This window comes from Aplysia californica, unplaced genomic scaffold (genome assembly GCF_000002075.1).
Source record: "Aplysia californica isolate F4 #8 unplaced genomic scaffold, AplCal3.0 scaffold00035, whole genome shotgun sequence".
NCBI lineage: Eukaryota > Metazoa > Mollusca > Gastropoda > Aplysiida > Aplysiidae > Aplysia > Aplysia californica.
In genome coordinates, this window is record NW_004797305.1 from 824,263 (window position 1) to 845,579 (window position 21,317).

Below are 21,317 nucleotides of genomic sequence, written 5' to 3' on the forward strand. Positions count from 1 at the left end.
TTAACGAAATATCTTTCCCAGGAGGGAATTGTGAACTCGCATCTTTCATGAGCAAACAAGGAGCTGAGCTATCACACCACGAACTATGGAATGCCACACTGCAGGGTACAGTGGGCAGGATATGATATGACTGCATCACAGGGTAGTGTAAAAGCTCTACCTGGTATTGATGGGAGGTGCAGAGTGAGAGCATTTCTCTGTCTCTTCTCTGCATCGATCTCACGAGTCTTCCTCCTCATACCTATCCAGGGCTCTTCAGGTAAATTTGACTTTCTTTGCCAAGAACAAAACTTCCTCGGTTAAAGTAGCACAAATCAATAGACCCCTGAGGAAAGCCAGTAGAGTTATGCCTGTGAGACCCAGTAGGAAAAGCCCTGAGGGTGGGGCTGGTACTGCGAAGCCACTGGAGCAGCCGGTGGGGGTGGGGCAGGCTGGGGAGCTGGCTGCACTAAGTGGGCGGGGAGGTGAGGGTGCTGGGCAGGCTGCATGCCAGCAAAGTGGGGCTGGAAGTGGTGGGAGGAGGTTGGAGGCAGACCTACACCGGTGCTGGCTGTGGATGGAGAAGGGCGGGGCTGAGGTGGGCAGTGCAAACGACGCTGCCGCTACAGGGGGAGGCGCGGCAGCCGAGGAGATGGCCACCGAGTACTGGGGGAAGGGCTGGGTGCTGGACACGATGACCGCCGAGCCAGGGGGAGCCAGCAGCTGTTGCTCACCGGCCGACGGGTTGGGCTGAGAGACGGCCACATGCTCAAAGTTCTGGTACTGCGGAGGGGCTGGGGGAACTTGCTGGGCGCCTGCCTCAAACTCATACATCTCCTGGCTGGGTGGGGGCTGGGCTCCTGCCACGTGGGCGTGGGGGTGGTGGTGGAGGTGCTCCGGGTGGCCGGCGGGCGGCTGCAGAGAAGGCGGTGCCGTGTGCTCAATCTGAATGGCCTGAGGGGGCGGGTGCTCCATGAGGACCTGCCGCGGGGGCCCACCCCCCACTGGGTGCTCGATGTGTATCTGTGCGGGGGCGGGGACGCGGTGGTGAGTGATGTGAATGGGAGCACCGTGGGGACCGGGGTGTTCTACCACAATCTGCGTTGGTGGGGGGCCCTCCAGTCTAGGGGGAGCTTCCAGGTGCAAGTGTTGTGGGGCCAGGTGGACCTGAGGGGGCAGACTGGGGTCGATCTGTTGCATAATGTGGTGACCAGGGGGGAGGCTGGTGGGAACGCCAGCCATGGGGGCCAGACTAGTGGGTACAGCCGAGAGCAGCGGCCGGTGCTGGTGGGGGATGCCGGACTCCTGAGAGGTTGGGGGGAGGTTCGGGTCTGAAGCCATCGCAGGGTAGCGAAGTGGCTGTCCCTGGTACTGAGGGGAGGCAGGGTGAGAGGGTTTCTCCTCCTCTTGTTCTCCTTCTGGGTTGTTTTCAGCTTCTTCCTCCTTCTCTCCATCTTGGGCTGGTTCACCTTGCTGTTTATTCTTTAGTATACCTAACAGGAGCAATGGAGAGCAGCGTTACACTAAGTAAAAAAATTAAAACATCAAGATACCAGTCCTGCACAACAAACTGGCAGAAAAATGGAATCCTATATCCAGTCCAGCAAAAAGAAATAGCCAGTTCACAACCCAGTAAAGGGTACACAGTATGCATGCAACAATTAGGCTTTTGAGTTTATAGGCTGAGTGCACACATGCCATTATTGAGTCCAGGGAAAAATCTTACAAAAGCAAAAGAGCCCTCTACCAAAGAATTCATAAGCAGTAACAGACAGTATCACTAACAAGTCCCAACTTCATCCAGTATAGAAATTGGAGAAAAAATATTTTCACAAGACCTTTAAAGACAAGAAAATGGTTTTCTCTCATAGAGATTTTCTCCACAAAAATCCAGTTCTATTCCCAGAAGACACCAGCCAACCATTGACACTTATTTAAAATCTATTAACATTGTTCTGCACAACTCAAATTTCTTATAATATTATAAAGTATAACTCCCAATCCTAAAGCAAGAAGCAGACTCATTCTTCTAGCTCACTGTCCAGTGCCCTTCCCCTGAAATACTTGAATAGTTTTGAAACTAAACAGCTGACAGGCCAAAACCATAGTGCATGTGAGAAGCCCAAAAGTTGTACCAACCTCTGATCTTCTTTTTCTCTGGTTCATGCTGAGGGCTTGATCCTTTTCTCTTGGCACTATTTTCTGCAAATGAGAAAAACAATTTTTTTTAAAAATTAGATTGAATAAATAACCATCTACATTAACTTCAAGTAATTGAAAGTTGTTATCAACTTCTTCAGAATATGACAGTCGCTATTCATTAGTTGCGAGATGTGTATCCTTATGTGCTACCAAATAGCACCAAAATTTTCAGTCACGTGCCAAAAAAGCGACAAAACTGTGTACTTATGCTCAACACGATGTTAAGCAGCGTGCGACTGGCTAAGCCCTTGCGCGACTGGCAATTCACAGAAGAGAGATAGCTACAAATTTTTATATCAAAATGGACAAGGAAGTACAAACTCCGTCAGATGGGAGTTCTAGGAGCCGCTGACATTTTTAATTCCCTACATGGCTAATCCCGTGTAAGTCCTCCTCCTCCTCTTCTTCTTCCTCCTCCTCCTCTTCTTCCTCCTTTTCCTCCTCCTGCTGTCCGTTAAAAAAAACACCAAAAAAACAAAACAAGATTAGACTCACAAAACTTGCATTGGGTCGAATTGATGAACATTCTACACACACACCACCACCACACACGGCAAGTCAACAGTCACTCCCTGGCTAGGCATTTTGAACAATAAAGATGCTCAAAAGCTGCAACACGCCCAGTCTATTGCACACGACAAGACCCTAGATAGCTACATGGACCGATCGCAGGAGACTGTTTCTTTATAATCTTACTTGACTGATTTTAGAGTGGTGAAGACAACACGTTACAGGACGTCGCATCGTGCATAAGGAAACAAGCTCTTAGACTTGGTCTAACATCACTATAAGGGAGTCTTACACACTAAGAAGTCGATTTGAGCACTCAGCACACACTGCCAGTGACTTACTAAAATATGAAAACCCCTGACACTAATTTTTCCATACTCACTACAATTAAACAAAATGGGGAATGGCATTGACAGATTAGCTGCATAGCTACAAGGAGGAGCTAAGAGGTAAAACTAGAGGAAGCCTTGGCACTTTGCGGCAAAAAAGTAAAAACCAGAAAAACAAAAGAAAAGAGAGTCCAGGTGAAGAAAGAGCTGTGTTTGCTATAGTTATCTTAAACAGTTATTAGTTCTGCATTCCAAAGTAAATTTTGGGACATACTAAAAAAATAAATTATGCTGGGGTGGATTTTCACTGGAGTCGTTGCCTATTGAGCTTTTCCAACCCCTTCTAAACTCTCATTGGACATAGACAATAAATAATAATGTATTCCTACCCCATGGCACATCGGGAGACTTGGGCGGCGGCATGCTTCTGTTCTCCTCATCTCTCTTCATATCTATAGGTGACTGAGCGGTCACTGCTGTAGGTGGTGGTGGTGGGGGCATCAGGGCTGCCGAGCTCACAACACAGTGTCCATGACTTGGGGGTCTGCCAGGGAAACAGTAAAAAACCAACATCAGAGCTTCCAGCAGCTGATGTCATTTTTCAAGGATTTTCGGGTCCAGGGCAGCGCCCTAGTAGGGGGGTTGAGATTTTTTGGTTTCAGGGCATCTTAAGTATAGTATGCCATTTCTGGCTATTCAAGCTTAAATTTAACAAGAAAATAAGTGAGAAAAAAACATACTTTGCATAAAAAATGTTCTGCTTGTTAACCCATATAAATTCAAAGCCATGCTTTCTCCCTTGTACCGATACTGTACATCCACAGCAGTAGTGTAACAGCTCGATCTATAAAACTTGACAGTTAATGTCAACTTTCATCTGCTTGTGTTGGTTTGCACCATGTGTAGAATCCTTATAATAGTATAACAGCTAGATCTAAATAACTTGACAGCTTATAATCAACTTAAATCTACAACAATATTTACAAATAAACAAATTTGATTTTTTTTAAAATCAAGCTCTCTTCAGTTTTCTTTTCTTGGCAGGCCCAAGATCCATTGAACCGCATTCGTCATTTCTTCCTCTTGTTTACAGAGCAGGTGCTCTGCTTCTTGTGCTTTAGAAAGTGAAAGTGAAAGACACTGTCTACACTTTCAAATAAAAGAGCACTTCCAGTATGGGTTGACTATTAATAATTACGGAAATTTTTTATTTCGCATTAAAAAAAATAAAAATTTTAAGGTTTTTTTTTGGGCACGAACTTTCACGGAAATTTTTTCCGTTTGCGGAATTCTGCTAATTTGCGGAAATCCGCAAAATAGCGGAAGACTGGAAGCACTGCAACATGTGGAGGTAAATTCAGAAAAATGCATCAGTGGGCCTGATCTTTTGCGTTATTGAGCAAGCACAAAATGTCTCATTTGATTCTGATTCAACACCCTTTCAGGCATTGTATAAGCTGTAAATTTTTCCTTTCCAAAACTGAATGAGGGGGGTGGGGGCAGGTTGGGTGTGTGTGTGTGTGTTTGTGTGTGTGTGTGTGTGTGTGTGTGTGTGTGTGTGTGCGCGCGTGAGTGTGTGTGTGTGAGACAACTAGATGGCTCACAAGCTGCAGGTGCCACACGGCACGAACAGACCTTATCTACCTTAGATCAACATGTGTTATGTCTCTGTATTCCTTCCCCCTTTCTTCTTGATTCAGTACTGAAGTTATCACTGGGCCAGGCTCTCTGCTTTCCAAATGACATGCTTGAATTTTGTTGGGCTTTTAACATTCTCAGCATAAACACAGAAGTTCTTTTCTATCTTCAAACCCTCACCTGGACTCAAGGCCTGGCGACTGGCTTGGCTGGTGTGATGGTGACAGAGCTGGTGGCGGTCCCAGTAAATGTTGAGGGAGGGGGTGGGGCGGCTGGTGGGGGAGGGGTGGGCCCTGGTGGGGTGGAGGGGGAGGCAATCCCTGATGGTGAAGCGGGGGCGGGGGTCCTTGATGATGCGAAGGCAGGCCCTGGTGTGGCGGGGGAGGTGGGGGCATACTTGGCGGGAACTGAGGCGGGCCGGGGGGAGGTGGGCCCAAGATCTGTTGTCCCTCTGGGGGTGGGGGCCCGGCCAGCAGAGGCTGAGGGGCGTGCTGGATGATGGTCTGACCGCCCAGGTGGTGGGCAAACTGGCCCTGCTCTGGGGGTAGGTGAGACACAATCAGGCCGGGCGGCGGGCCCTGCACCAACTGGGGCGCCATGGGGGGTGGGGGCTGTGGGCCCTGGGAGATGGGAGCTGGGACTGACTGTGGGGGCGGGCTGGACCGGACCAGGTTCACCAGGTGAGGGGGGCCATGCTGCAAGAGAGACAAATGAAACACAGGCTGGAGTAAAACCTCGAGGCACTCTTTACAGACTTGACAACTTTTTCAAAACCCAACCAGGGACACCCAATGGTATAACTTTGGATTACATAACAACAAAATTACATCAAGTGGGACTGCTTTTGGTGGAATGTATGCGATACGGCTCTAAAATTCTCAATTGCAAAAACCAGGATAGTCCCTAAAAAATTTGAGCAGTTGACAGGCCTAGAGTAATCAACTAGGTACAATAGAGTTAAAAAGTAGTGGCTTCTCCAGAAAATGTTAAGAAAATCTTCCTGTATCTTCATCTTCAAACAACATTCTCATTGATCTAGATGGACTAGGAACATAACAGTTATAGTTTGAAAAAGGAAGGAATATATAGAATACAAACCTACCAATGCAAGAATCAAATAGATTTCTTGTACAAAAGGATGCATGAAAAAACAGAAAGATATCTCTGTGGTAACTTGAAAGCCTCCTCATAGTAACAGAAGCCAAAGAACAGTTCATAACATGGTAGACAGTCAATGTAGACAGAGTCAGGCTAGCTGTACATACAATAAAATAAAGTCAATAGAAGGAAAGTCACATGATAGAAAAAGGAGAAATAAATATAACATTCAAAATGGTTTTTTAAAGAGTATATTCCAGAAGACAGAAATCAAACCTATGAAAGAGAGATACAATAAAAACTGGAGAAGAGAAAAAAAGATTTGTACTGCAAGCAGCAATCACAAGGACCTCACCTGGTACCCCAACAAATTCTCTGGAATCTTGTCATCTTTCTCCTCGGTAAACCTGCGCTTCACCATATCCGCTTCCTTAGGTGTGGTGTAATACAGACTGGCGTTAGATGAAGCCACCGTGTACATGACTGACGTCGGAGCTGACATAGACGGTACAGGCTACACAAGAAAAGGAAAATCACATTAGTACAAATTAGACATTTTAGTATGTTGCAGAAAAAATATTCACATACCCAAACCAAACTACTTGACCAAAATTTTGTTGTGACCAAATAGTGACTTTTAAACTTGCCCACTCAGGGAAATGGTCACGCCCGTTTCATCAAAATTTACACAACAGTCAATTTTCTTTTTCTAACCTGTTTTTATTTTTTATGTCTCTAAGTTGTAGAGGTTTTAAAAGTTTAAAAGACCCTTCTCTCCCGGAGATACTCAAAGTGCAAACACTTCAACATTCCTTCAAGTACCGATCTTTAATACCAATAATTGAAAAAGAAGGGGGGGACCTTTCCAAACATAACAATGATAAATAAATAAAATGCATTGCTGAAATGTGTATTTTGCATAACACTGCTATAAACTTTTTTGCCTTAGTTTAGATCATTTAGGAGAGGCCTTTCTTCAACACAACCTGTCCTTGCTAACCTCAACTGAGCCAGATACATCCCAGCAGGAAGATGGCAATACAATGCAATACAATAATCCAAATTTTTATTCTTTGCATGCTACGTCAAGAGACTAGCCATTCCATCCTAGACACCTGCCAAGTTTTATAATAAAAAAAGACACTGGCATTTATGAGTCTTCCAATTCCAACCGTCTTGCCAAAATCATGTGTGTCTCAAGACACCAGTACCTGTGGTGGTGGAGCTTGTAGAATCCCGTGCTGTGGACCTTGAGCCAATATGGGCGGCCCGGGTTGCTGCACCATGCCAGGTGGCGCCATCGACACAGCCTGTGAGACCAGCTGGACAGACGACTGCACATGGGAGTAGGCGGCCATTGGAGCAGCCACAGCCTGCTAGAGGGACCACACAGGCAAACAAAATAATAATAACAATAATAATAATAATAATAATAATATATGGTATTTATATAGTGTTCAACCCTGATTAAAGTACACAGGCTCTAGTTTTCGCAAGGTTGTACGGCGCTCGCAACTGCATAAGACACACAAAGGCTCTGGGCACTTTACGATACAACAGTAACATATAATCAGTACATTGCGTTCTGACCAAAAGAAAATCTCTCTCTAAATATTTATCTCATCAATTCAAAAACAGAAATGAACTAAAGGATTTGATCTCTCATTCGAACCTGTTGAAGACGGCCACCTATGGTACAAGATAAAAGTGTCCGGCGTAGACAGGTGATCGTCTCACAGTGTCATTATGACGTAAAAAAGATAAAAGGGAGGAAATCAGAACAGGCTGTTCTAAAAGGTGATAGTCTTACACAGGTGGCTTTTAGAGCAGGTTCGACTGTAACGACAGGCAGCGTTATTTTAGCTTAAAGAGTTCAGAGAGTGCTTGCTCCAGAAAAGGAACTTATTTCAGTATAAGACAGATTTCCAGTACAATTTGTAATATCCCTTTACAAAGTATATTGACAAAGATGCAATCTAAAGTCGACTACTTCATCAGTGCAAAAGGACTGCAAAGACACTACAAAAATTTTCTTGTAAATGAAAACTTAATCTACAGATAGATAAAAAATTTTGGACAAGCAAATCAGGAACAAAACTGACAGGTAACCAGCTTGAACCATCAACTAGAAAAACTCGTTTCCCTGTAATAGTGCACAAATATACACAGAGGTTTCCTTTTGACGGACTCACCTGAACAGGCTGTGGTGCGGGGACCACCTGAGGCATGCCCACTGGGGTCAGATGCTGGGGCGGTGGGGCAGAAACTTGCTGGCTCAGGAGAACTTGCTGCTGGCCTGCCAACTCCATGGGTGCTGTGGCACAAGGGACAAAAGACAAAGTTTAAGGATATAAAAAAAATAAAGTGATGCACACTTGTTCCAAATTTTGCTTCTCATAATCCTTCCTCTGCACATTCTACATCCGCACATGTTTCCTGTTTATGTTGTCTGTTCAATTTGCAACAGTTTCAGGAGCCAACCCATCCATTTTGATAGCAATGCCAATCGGGCTTCCATGCGTGGCGAAAATTTGGTCCCCATTTGTGGGTGAATTTTTGGACCGGGTCAGAACGATAGTAACTAACTTTCTCGAGCTCGTTCTGCGCTATTTCTGGACCAAGGTGAATGAAACTTGGCAACCAATTAGAAAATAGGGCAAACTAATGATATGTGGAAGTCGAAGTTCATACTCATAAATTTACCTATACTTTTGGTGTCGGAAACACTTTCGTATTGGGTATACCGAAAACTATAAGGAGTTCGATATTCGGCGCCAAGATGGTAAGAAATCCATCTTTCCTTTATAAAGTGTTCAAATTTGAACCTTCTGTGTCAAGTAGTTGTGCAGAATTTATCATAAATGAACGACTACCCCCCTGTTCAAAGCGGCTTCGCACTGAGACCGGCCATTTTCCCCTCACTCCCAATGCAAATGTCTGTGACCTACAAATCCCGCATGACTATTCCGAGCCCGTTCATTGGTCACTTGAAATAGGGCAATGGCGGGTGCACCCATCCGCTTGTTTTTCTCTGTTCCCCTGTAACATCGCAATGGGGGTATCCAAGGCGAGCTTACCTCGCCTAGGGGTGTTCGCGTCTCAACTGGAAAAAGGGGTTTTAATTGAACGGCACGCTAAATTGAAATTATATTTTATGGTTGGCATGGTCTAAAGTCATCAAAGAAAGCTTTGCCATTATTTAGTCACGCTGCCAACATATTCTTAAAGATCCCTTGTTGTGATACAATGCTATAAATAAAATGGACTCATCCCGACACCCTTTATCACAAAATCGTAATATGAACACCAATGTTTAGGAGTATTTTCCTATATGTGGGTCATCCATATTTTGCCGACCTTTACAACCCAATAACTTTTTTATTTTTGAAATGATTGTTAAAATTCAAGAAGTATTATTCTTAGAATTGAAAATTCTTTCTTAGGTCCCATATATAAAAGGGCTAAAGTGAAAATTTATATTTTCATTCGCACTGCTAATTTTGGGCAATATCTGTCAACAAGTCAAAGTTGTTGGGGTTTTTTTGTTAACACACCTTGAGAATCTAAAAATAGCCCACCCCGAAATGGGGTATACCAATCTGTACAGAGCGTTAATTTTAAACACTTTTGAAGCCCTATTAATAATCATAAAATCCCGTCCTCACCACATGTGGTTACTATCACCAATTAGTGAGTGGACAAAAGTTCTATTTCTTAGCATAAGTCTCATTGTTGTGGTAGCAGTGAAGTGGTTGATATCAAAACAAGCAAAGTCACTCAATGCCCACAGTGCAGCAGTCAGCCCCCGGCCATGTACTCACGTGGTTGCTGCTGCATGATGGAGGCCGCCGACACGGGCATGCTGTTCACAAGGGGCATGGTGGTCAAGCTCAGGCTTTGGGGAATCACCATTGGCTGGCCTGGGGCTGTGTTGGCCATGGCTGAGAGAAACAGATTTTGCTTGTACTACGGTTTGAGTTCAAACAAAGCACGGAACCAAAATTATCATTTCTACGACTGCTAAATTTTGCACAACCCAATCTGGGACACCCAATGTTACAACATCAGATTATATATATTATATAACAATAAACGAAATTATATCAGGCGGGATTGGTTTCGATTTACTGTATTTGATAAGGCTCTCAAATTCTTGATTGCCAAATAGCGGAGAGTCCCAGGAAATTCAGGACAGTTGGCAAACCTGCATTTTGTGCTGAAGAGAGGAGGGGGAAAGCTAGACAAACAGACAGAAACAGAAGTAGAGCAGAGAAGAAGGGCATGCCAGTGGTGCCCTCAATCACCTCCACTTGTGTAAAAAAGCTCATGTCCACAAAGACGGGTCATACAGTGCTGAGAAATAGCAAGATATCAAAAAGAAACACCACTAGGTCTTAATGTACTTGAACTTAGCAGGCTACAAGCTTAAAATAGAGACCAGCATTATTTTTACCAGTGACAACTCAATAATTGTCTCACTCCAACCCAAGCAAACTGCCACCTTTTGGAAAGTTAAATAGAGAGAACTATGCATGGCCACATTTCTGAACTTTACAAATAACAAACAAAACTAGCTGCTTTACATTAAGGTATATTTTTTATGGGTGTTCTCAGAGCCCAGACTAGTACCAGTACGCTGATAAATTTTCTGGCAGCCAAGACATAAAGAGTTAAAAATACATGACATGTTTAAGGAAGCAAAAGCTTGTGCAGTGGTAAACATCAAGAGCAGTGCTCACCTTGTGGTAATGCAGGCATAGAATTAGCCACTGACCCAGCTGGTACCAGCATGGTTGGAGGTCCCACTTGCTGAACTGTAGACATAGACAGATCGTTTCTGTTTTGTTATAGTAAGTTTTACAGCACTTACAACACAAATAAGTCATATAAGTGCCGAAGATGTCACAAGAGAGTAACAAACACACAAAAAAAAGAAAAGAAAGAAAGAAAGAAAAGAAGAAAAAAAAAGAAAAGAGAAAGACCAAAAAGAGGTAACTGAACTTGAGGTGCGCCACCAGCTCAGTGGGCAATAAGCTGTACAGCGGTGGAGGACAACCCGGGTCCAAATCCCCAGCAGTGTATTCCACAACTTGGGCTGTTTAAAGAATTTTTATGACTCCCACTTGTAGTCCTATTGAAGTTGGAAGTCAAATCATAGGTCCCGCCTCACAAACAGCACATCAATTTGTTGTGTTGACAGTTGCAAAATATTTCTTAGCCTTGAGTTTCATCATTTAAACCCAGAGGTTACAAAAGCAACCAAAGGGATGATATTAATACCATCTGAAAAACTCTGCACATTTTCCAACATAAAGCAGCAAATTTTAATATACAAATTCCTCAATTCTTTGATTCGATGAGCAAAATTAATTTTGCCTGAAAGCAAATTGAAAACTGACATGAAACACAATTTTAATAATTGTTCCATGAGGGGAAAAACTGTTATAGAAATTCATTAGATTTTTTAAATAAGTAGGTGCTTTTACACCTATATCAACACAATTTAGATCATTTAGGAAGCGGGCTTCCCATCCTGCCTGTCAGGGCCAACTTGGGCTGTGAGGGTTACAACATCCCAGCAAAAAGACAGACAGTTGCTAAAAATTTCTCAACATTACATTAAGGAATGAAACTCAGGTCTTGTTCATGCGACAGCCAAGCATTTTTCCTATGAATACATTTACACCAATTGTCCAATACAAGAGGCTCATGCCTTTCCATCCAAAAACCATTTGAAGTGACTAACAGTCATTTTGAGGAACATTTCCTGATTCAGCAAAAGGTATATATTACACCCATAAATCATATGCACACAATAAGTTTAAGAGTGCAAGTAGACAGACTCGTTTTAAAAGAAAACAAAAATGGTTTCATTTACACATGTTAAAAAACATTAGTAACAACAACCCTTGAATTGACAATATTTTACCCCTCCTCGTACACTTATTCCAAAATGTCAGTTTACCTTCATGACCACAAAAACTAAACAATTAAAGAATACAAGAGCTCAAAATAAGACTTCCTGAAGGCCAATCAAAAAAAATTATTTCACTATAATTTGGATTTTCATAGATGGTGTCAAACTAAAAATTCTGAAAGAAAAATAATCATCTTGTAAAGTTTGTAGGCAATCAGGGAAACTAAAAAAATAAAGGCACACCAAGGTCCCTGGGTAGTTTCCAGCAACTATGAGGAACTACTGCTGTTCATCCTCTGGCCTTCTTCAAATCATTGCCCATTGTTTACTTTTATGGCTCAAAGGTTTAACTTCTGTATTTTAAAAAGATACTCTCTCTGCTAATAGTTACTAAGGTGAAACCGGAAACTCAAAAGTTTCAAAAGTAAAAGCATATAATTAAAAATGCTTACATACTGTCATCTCATTTTTAATGGCATAATTCTGAGAGTAAACTTTTACTTGGCCTGCATGCCAATTAACCAACAGGCTAAAAAATAGGATTAAATATACATACACAAATGACCTTAAGTACTGGATCTAAATTCATTTAACACTTTTTAAAACATCTATTTCGACTTTAGGCCTCGGGCTACAACAGCGAGATACATTCTTAACTCCCATCAGCCAGAGTTAATTTCATGGATTTTTGTGACCAGCCAGAATTAAATCCTCCTTATCATTTAAAATTCATGAAGCTTTCTGTATCACTGACTATTTGGGATCTAGATCTACCTTGTTCAATATGCCAAAATTTTAACCATCGGTAACATCAGGGAAGCGGGTTGTGAGACTGAATGCAGAAAAAGAATGTAAAACTTTGGTTAGCAATCTTGATTTAGAAAACAAATAGAGCCAGCATTGCCTGTAATACAGCTGGCTCCACTTTAAAAAAAAGTCTTCAAGTGTCAAATTTTCATAAAGAAAGGAAGTACCATCTTGTCTATTTTTAATTCGACCTAATTACAAATATGGCTTTGGAGGGCTGGATGGAAACCTTTAGTTAACTAGGAGAGGGGAAAACGACACACAATATGTCGTTCTGGCAGACAGGGATAAAGTAAACGGAAACGACATGTGGAGCATGTTGTTCTGGCCAAAAACAAGTTACGCTTTGATGTCCCAATGACCCGTGAAAGCAGCTGCCTACCTTGAGGCGGGAGGGCTTGCATGGGCTGCTCTTGCACTGCAGCAATGGTAGCCAGGGGAGGCTGTCCATGACCAAGCTGGGGCTCTAGGAACGTTGCTGGAACAAGAGATGGAGGTGTGGTTTCAGTCCCAGCACTATTATTAATATTAACTATACGCCATGAAACATAAGATAAAGATCATGGCAAAAAGTACCACCACAAAAATAGTTTTTAAAAACTCACCACTTTGTCTGAACCACACAACACACATTTACTGTCTCAAACCACAGATTTGAGATTTGACGAAAAAGCAATACATTCACACATTCACATATTCACAATTACAATATTGCAATTACATTTATATAAATGGATCCAGACAAAAGAAAAAACATGGGTAAAGACAAAACTGTACTGTCTGGTAAGTCCTGAAAATTATGTTTCCAAAGATAAGAAATATTTTGTAAATAAAAGGCATAAAAAATGATCCATCTCCCTGTGGGCAATAGACAGAGTTCGGTATCAACACAAGTCATTTAATCATTAGCTGTGGAACAACACACGCTCATGATGGTCAGAAAGTTTCAGCATGACAGAGTTGGAAAACTATCAAATATAGTAGATTGTTCCGCTGAAATAAAAAGTAGATTGTGCTCAACACTAAAGCAATACAGGAAAAAACACAATGACTGAAACAACATAGTCCAGAGAGTTCTATTCCAACGAATTAATACATACATCACATAAAATAAAAGGAGAAATTCAGATGACAAAAAAAAAAGTTCAGTGAGCTTCCACAAAAAGACAAGTTTTGCTGAGAAATTGTGTCAACTCATCAACTGATGGTAGCAATAAGTGTTGGCCCACCTGTAGCCTTCAGTGCTGTCTCAGATTGTCTCTGAAGGGTGTTCAGCTGGCCTGTTATTATGTTGGAGAGGTGTATCAGTGTCTGATCAATGGGGAATGATCAACCACCTTCTTAATCTCCGTTACATTCAAACCAGAACACAATATCCTAAAACAAGTATGAGCATCATAAATCATTTAACTGTAAGGTAGTGGTAATGCTTCATTCATATCTTCATAGGCTTCAACACTTCCACAACACTTTGTAGAGGATGGTGCACTAGCATCATCTTCTGAGGAAACAACCAGACATAAAATACAATTTCAAAACCACTGGTATTTCTGTCTCATGAACCAGGTGGAAGACGATATCTCACTTCTACTTCTATTTCAAATTCCTGTACTAGGAGGGCATTCAGAATGATGGTTTTACGATTATGCAAAACAAAATGCAAGCAGTATGTTGGGTCCAGAAACATTTGTCCATGTTTCAAATCTATGGATGTCAACTCAACAGAACAGCATACACATGGCGAGAGGAAAAGCCAATCTTGTAGCATGATTACTTTATGACAACACTGAGGGCCAACTTGCACGATGAGGTACAGAAGAAAAACATGAAACACAGCGTACAATGTACATGAGTACATCACTTTGACAGAATATAATGATCTCTAGCAATGACATTTGTAACTAATTATGATCATATCAAGAAATTAGTACATCATTAGTAATGTGGTTCCTTAGGAGACTTGAGAAAATCGGGGAAGGAAAAGAAATCAAATGAGGTAGTGCTTGATGAGGCCCACGTGCGACGCTCACTGTTAAAAACAATCAGGAAACGACAAATGTAGTTTTTGAGACATCTGAATAGACATAGAGGTCTTGAACATCTGGCTCTCACTGGCAAAACTGAAGGCAAACGAGGCAGGAGTAGGCCCAGAGCAACCTACTTACGGAACCAAAACAAATGGGTAACCGGGAAAGATCACTGAAATGTAGGTTTTTTAAGAGCATCCAAGCAAATGAATGAATGGAGAACCATGATCGCCGATGTCTGTCACAGATCGGGCACTGGATGATAATGAGTACATCCACAGTTCAACAACCCAGCAGCTCATGGTTTCTGGGGATACTCGGCTTGTATTTGTAAATCATCACAGGTAAATTAATGATCAATGACGGACCTGAGATGAAAAAGAAGTATGATATGAATTACTGATATCTGTGTGCCTGTGTATCACTTGCTGGAACCCAACAACCAGCGAGTAACATCATCTCCTACTTTTAAGGAATATTTGAAATTAGAGACTTTGCCCTGACGGTGTCCTGAAAAGTCACAACATGCTGTATTATCCATGCTATAAAAAAACAAAAACAATCATGACTAGGATGACATGTTAAATCTTGAATAGAAAGAAACAAGTAAACACAGTTTTATTTGTAATAATACAGAAATGCTGAGAAAAAGTAGATGTTTTTCGTTACACTTGAAACCAATGTCAAGTAGTTCTGTTGGAAAAAAATCGAAAACCAGGACATGTTATTATTGATCAATAACAGGCATACACAGTCACAATTTACAATCCAAACTTACCTTTTACGCTAATTTGTGCTGACCATACAACTCTCACAATTAAGAGAAAAGTCAAATTTACCCAATTTATCCATTACTAACTGAAAGTTTCACACATCTAAGCATGACTCTTACAAGAATACCTTTTAACAAGCAAGATAAACATAGTCTAAATAGTCTATTATTAAGCAATACCCGGTAGCCATTCATTCAGACCAAAACATAAACATCACAAACACAAACCACTAACACAAGAGACAACCCACGCTACAGAAAAAGTCCATTACATGCTCCATACAAACAGTCCAACATTTCACAAGAGTGGTAACTAGCATGTTCAAACAAAACTGTCTTGGGGAGCTTCTTCCATTTCTGTACAGTTTATATATATATATAATATATATATTATATACATATACAGTGAAACTCGGTTATAACGAAGTCCTCTGGCCTGACCTCGAAGTTCGTAGAATCCGTGTGTTCACTATTAAAAAATGGTGAACTAACGCATGCATTTTTTTATCAGTAATGATAGGATCATCTGTTCTGACCGAGTCACATTGCGAGTATAAAGGAGCACAACAAAGGTGCCACAAAGCGACCGCTTATGAGCAGTTGCTTCCCTTAACAGAGCCAATAAACGATAGGGTCAGGCTTGTTTTCTCACTGGAACAACAAAAGAACTTAGAAGTGATTTTTGTTTATCGCCTCTTCAGTTCACGAGTTTCGTACAAAGTCTCATCATAGCCTTTATAATTTGTCTTTTAAAAAAATTGACAGAGAACTGGATGCACTGCTGTATTCACAACAAAATCTACACCCCCAACCCCTTCTCCAATTTTCAAAGTTGGTGCCAAGCAAGATTCGTTTCTTCTCTTTGCTGTTTAACTGAACATATCCCAGACTAATGTAGAGAAATAAACTGACGTAGTGGGAGAGAAATTTGAAGTAGTGTTGCAACAAAGCACAAGCCGTATAAAAAGGCCAACATTCTCAAACGCAAAACTGTGACATATGACATTGAAGAACAAGGTGCATTGCTAGACCATGTGTATGGCAAGGTGTGGTTCCACAGACCTGTGCACAATTCATTACGTTGACGGAAGGCTGGTCTCACTGTTCAGTTGCTGGCGAAAAATACGACTGTGATGCATCTACATCCCTGCTGACATTTGCGCCACCCCCCCCCCCCCCTCCCCTAAGAGACGCATATGTGTGCGCGCCGCACACACACATACTAGTCACCTGCCCAACCTCTTGTGACCCCGGCGCATGTGGACCAAAAGTAAAACACAAAATCTTCTTACTGTGTCAATAACAGACATGTTGATGTGGAAGGTGGCCTCCGATTGGTTCACATACACCGGCTGAGCATCTCTAACAAGTCAATCGTAATTAACAGTGGGAGATATAAAATAAGTATGCAATGATCCATGATGCAGAGCGATAGATGGTCCTATAGCATACGCAACAAAGGAAAGTTTCATTGGGGTGGGGGGGAGGGGATTGCTCGAAGCCCCACCATCGTGGGCTGATCACCCTGCAAGTGACTTCATTGAATACAAATTTGCTCATTCACATGTTCGTATGCAAGGAATTTTAATTATGTTTATTAATAAAAGAAACCGGGAATTTTTCTCCTTTCGCAGAATCCGAGTTTCACTGTATACATAAGATACATTCACCAAGACATACACACAAAAATAGTTTTTTTTTTATAAGGCTAACTTCTAGTCTACACTCATCTCTGGGGCCCTACTAAGGCAACAACAAGCCAGGCTGCAAGAACTGCTCAGAGACAGAGAGACCTCTAACCTGGTGTTCAAACAAAACAGTTGGGGAGTTAACCAGCACATTGTGTGACCATGGCAGGTCAGAAATGAGGAGCAGACTTACGCTGCTGGGGCAGTCCAGTCATGAGCCCAGTGGGCACAGACGCCGGCATGGCTGCTAACGCCTGCTGGAAACTGACATATGATTGTTGCACCTACATGGAAATAACCAAGCAAACATGGCATGATTAGCAAAGGACAGCCAGTCACGCTGGCCACAAATTTACGAAAATGCAAACCACATGGAAAAGAAATGGATAGTGGGGGGGCCGACAGAGAGAAAAGCTCACATTTTAGAATCAATAGAATAAGAGAGAGAAGACATTTCCTGCTGGCTAGCAATTGCACAGTTGTAATCAAACAAGATGTGCAAGCAATTTAAATTTGAAAAAATCCAACAAAATCAAACATTTTTATTTGAAAAATGACAACAGTAATTTTATGGTAGAAAAATCTGCAGTTTTCCACTCAAGAGAATTCCTGAGGGTATAATTTGGATAGCAACTTCTAACCAGCAGAAGCAATTTCCACAGCTCAATATTTCATGAACCCATTTCCATCCTCCACAAGAAACTCCTACAATGCCAAGAAAGACTAGAAAAACAGACGTGAAGATTGCAAAGAGAACAGTATTACTGGTATTTCTCGCTACTTCTTAATATTTCAAGACATTTTTCTTCAACCCCAAACTATTGTGCCGAGACTATAGGGATGAAACTAGCACAAGTGGAGTGCTTCATTACAGTAAAATGATTTATCAAGTCCGGTACAATATCCTGGGGTGTGGCGAAAAAATGCTTGAAACAATATTTAGTAAGATATTTCAGTAAAAAGTAACATCACATCTAAAATTAAAAGCACCCTGGTGTGAAAAATCCCCATGAACCCACAACTTCCCCCCAGGAGGACTCTGTTGAGGATGATGGCACTTGCATGGAAAAATAATTAATATCATGGTCAATCAATGAAATGGAATCATTGAGCTATTTTTATTAGTAGCCAGAAAAGAAGAATAACTTTCAAATCTGACCCCGACAATAAAAAAAAAAAATTCATGCTTCCTCCTCCACCCTTTCATCAGTACATGATAAGAAAACTAATTAACTGTTGCTTACACGAAGTAATGCCTTGTACACTTTAAAAAAAAAAAAAAGTTTTAACAAGTACAGCCGAAATTGTCCATGACGGCCATCAACTGTAAAAGAGAAATGTAGTTGTCTAAGACAGGTGAACGTCTTGGACAGTGTCCTTATTATGTAAAAAAAAATGTGTATGAGGGGTAGGGGGTGGAGAGGAAAGTGGGGAGAGGACGTTTGATTACATGATCGTCTTAGACAGGTGGCCGCCAGAGCAGATTCGACTGTACATATTTTCATGGTGACCACAGTAAACATCCTACCTTGTTTCCATAGTACTCAGAGGTTGGCACCATGACATCCAAAGTACTAAAAGCTAATGTAAACACTAACCAAAGACAGGACAAAAGAAGTGCTAAAGCGCAATGTCCCTAGAAATAGTACAATAAACATGATGTGATCAGCTGTGGAAATTGCTGCGAGCACCTAAACAGAACAGAAGGACATCATTTCAAAACAAAGGGAATGGGGGGGCCAAACAAGTTTCCCAACAAAGCCAAAATATAAGGAATCTGTAACAGACTATGGTAAGCAGTGAGGAATCAGCAGGGGTTGGTGGAAGTTGGGGGTGGGGGCTGAGGATATTGTTCTTAATGGGATGGGTGGGGGCAGAGATTGGGAGGGGACTGAAAGGGGAAATTGGAAAATAATGAATTAGGGACTGTGCCCACAGTTTGTCCTCTTCCACACCAGTTCGGAACTTCATCTTAAACATAAGGAGCATTTTCAGAGAGCCCACAAATCCACAAGAAAGGCCCTGCAAAGAAAGCATTCGTTAGTATGCAATTTCCCCCTTCCCAATCTTTAGCCCAACCTCTTGACCCTGAGAGTCTGATCAAAACCGATATTAAAAGCCAAATAACTATAGTTGAATTTAACATCCTCAATTCTTACAAGGCAATGACTGCTAAGGAAAATATTTAACAAAACCAGCACATCTATATAATAGAACATATTTTATACTCGGACCAGAGCAGATATGAAATGTAGTATGTGTAGAATCAGCCAATAAAAACATATTTCTGTCACAATGCAAGGAACATCTCTTGAGTACCTTCACTGCAGTAAAGAAAAATGCCAGCCATTAATCTCTGTTGAAACACCTGAATCACAACACAAGTGCTTCACTGAACTAATCCTATCACTCAGCTAAAACACAAGATACTTAAAAAATTAACAAAGTTTACACTAACCGTTTGTATCAAATTTTCTGCCAACTTCTTCGCCTCCTGAAGACCCACCAAGGATGGATGTCTGAGGAGGAGAGAGTCAAAGTATATAGTCTGAACTTGATTTATATATATAAATTATTGGATAACATTCTTTTAGTTTTAATTATCAAATTCAGAGACCACTTCTTCAGAATTGTATTATCTGATCAACCTTAGCAAATAAATCAAGCCACAAGAAAAAAGACTATAAAATGGAATATACGAACAGCACTTCCTTCTTCGTATATTCCATTTTATAGTCTTTTTCTTGTGGCTTGATTTATCTAGCACAGGATAGAGAAAAGTGGAAGGTGTTTGTCCGTGGCCTATACCCTGGTGCAGGGTGAGAAAGGCAATGATGATGTTGACTTCCTTCTTCAAAAATTCCACTACCGACACTTTCTGTCCATTTCTGACTGCTTGACTATTTCAGTGGTATTCATCAAAATAGTTGACAGGAGATGGAGATTTCCTTTTGTTGAATGTGTACTCCCAAACCCTGGACAAACACTCAAACCGCCAATGAACTTAAGGTTACTAACAGGGTGGTTGAACACACAAATCTCACCAGTGATATCAAGTCATTTTCCGTTAATCCTACATTTACGAACAAAAATTTACTACTGCAAAAGCTAGCGATATAAAAAAAAACTTTGTTCATACTCAATGTGCACATGCATGGGCTCGATGGTATCTGCACCACCAAGGTCACCAAAACCAGAACCTTTTCCTCTGAGGCTGACATGAGCACCTGTCTCTGTCTGGATATGTTGCAGGAAGGAGCCCTGATAGGAAATACACAAAGACAAATATGTAGTTAGACATAATTCAGCTGGAACCTCTGTCACTTTAATAACCGTTAATATGCTGACATAAGAAGTAAAGAGTAAAGTAATCATCAAACACTTAATATGCCTGCAGATAATCAGGAGCAAAATTTAGTCACAGCAATAAACAGAACTTCAAGGAAATAAAATGTGGCCAATACTACCAATTATCACCAAATAACATGGTCTCAAATGAGGCATCAGTAACTGCTGATGAAAAAATGCCCAAAATATTTCAGTCAGACATAAACTGCTTTCTCTAAAATATGCAGAAGGACAAAGGGTACTCCACAATGGCTTGCTCTTTTCATGTTATAGTGCTGTTTCATCCGTTTTTTCACAAACTGCACCCGTTACTGCATCCAGTTAACGGAGATATTCTTTATAAATCATCACAAATCAAACAGCATCTAACACAAGAACAACTCTACACAGACAATCTGGGATTAATCTTACTCCAGGGCCCAAAAGTTTATTCTTGGTGTCAAAATTTGGGGGTGCATGTTCCAGTCCAATGTACAATTTCTCTTGTAAGACTGTCACCTGGGAGGAAAAAAGAAAACAGAAAATTTATACATTAAAGTGTCAGCAAATTCCTTTCAAGACCTGAAAATCATTATGTTCATAAATGCTGACAAAATGTAAGAAGTAAGTTGGAATTAACATTCCACGAGAGACTTAATGATCGAGTTCCAAATACCAAAAAAATCCTTCCTTTCGGGTATATATACACAAGACAAAGCATTAAACTTTTGCAGTTCTAAAAATTACCAGTTACAAAATTATACACACACACATAAGGGACATCTTACTCTCATCTGAATGTGCCAGCTGAGCAACAGCCATTTAAATGGTCTTTCCCCTTACCTGGGCAGGAAAGGGCACATTTTTTCAAAAATATATATCCTGGACTTCTGATTTTCACAGTAGTTGAACACGTACATCTGACTTTGAACTACAACTAACTCGAGACTGAACTCACCAACCCATTCTAGAAAAGGTAAAGATCCTGATATCACCAAAAGTTCTTACAAAACCCAGCACTAA

General features: G+C 41.3%; 1 protein-coding gene across 1 annotated transcript in view; it reads right to left on the reverse strand.

Moving 5' to 3' along the window:
- Window positions 1–543: 543 nt before the first annotated feature.
- Window positions 544–21,317, reverse strand: part of LOC101859764 (proline-rich protein 36) — a gene marked incomplete at its 3' end in the record, with an annotated part of 31,775 nt that continues 11,001 nt past the window's right edge. The window contains 14 exon segments of the mRNA XM_013091393.2: window positions 544–1,472; window positions 2,119–2,181; window positions 3,410–3,564; window positions 4,839–5,353; window positions 6,112–6,270; window positions 6,968–7,132; window positions 7,949–8,070; window positions 9,578–9,697; window positions 10,496–10,570; window positions 12,863–12,958; window positions 17,161–17,251; window positions 19,426–19,486; window positions 20,107–20,228; window positions 20,727–20,813. Of these exon segments, the coding sequence (XP_012946847.1) occupies window positions 544–1,472; window positions 2,119–2,181; window positions 3,410–3,564; window positions 4,839–5,353; window positions 6,112–6,270; window positions 6,968–7,132; window positions 7,949–8,070; window positions 9,578–9,697; window positions 10,496–10,570; window positions 12,863–12,958; window positions 17,161–17,251; window positions 19,426–19,486; window positions 20,107–20,228; window positions 20,727–20,813 (2,760 nt within the window).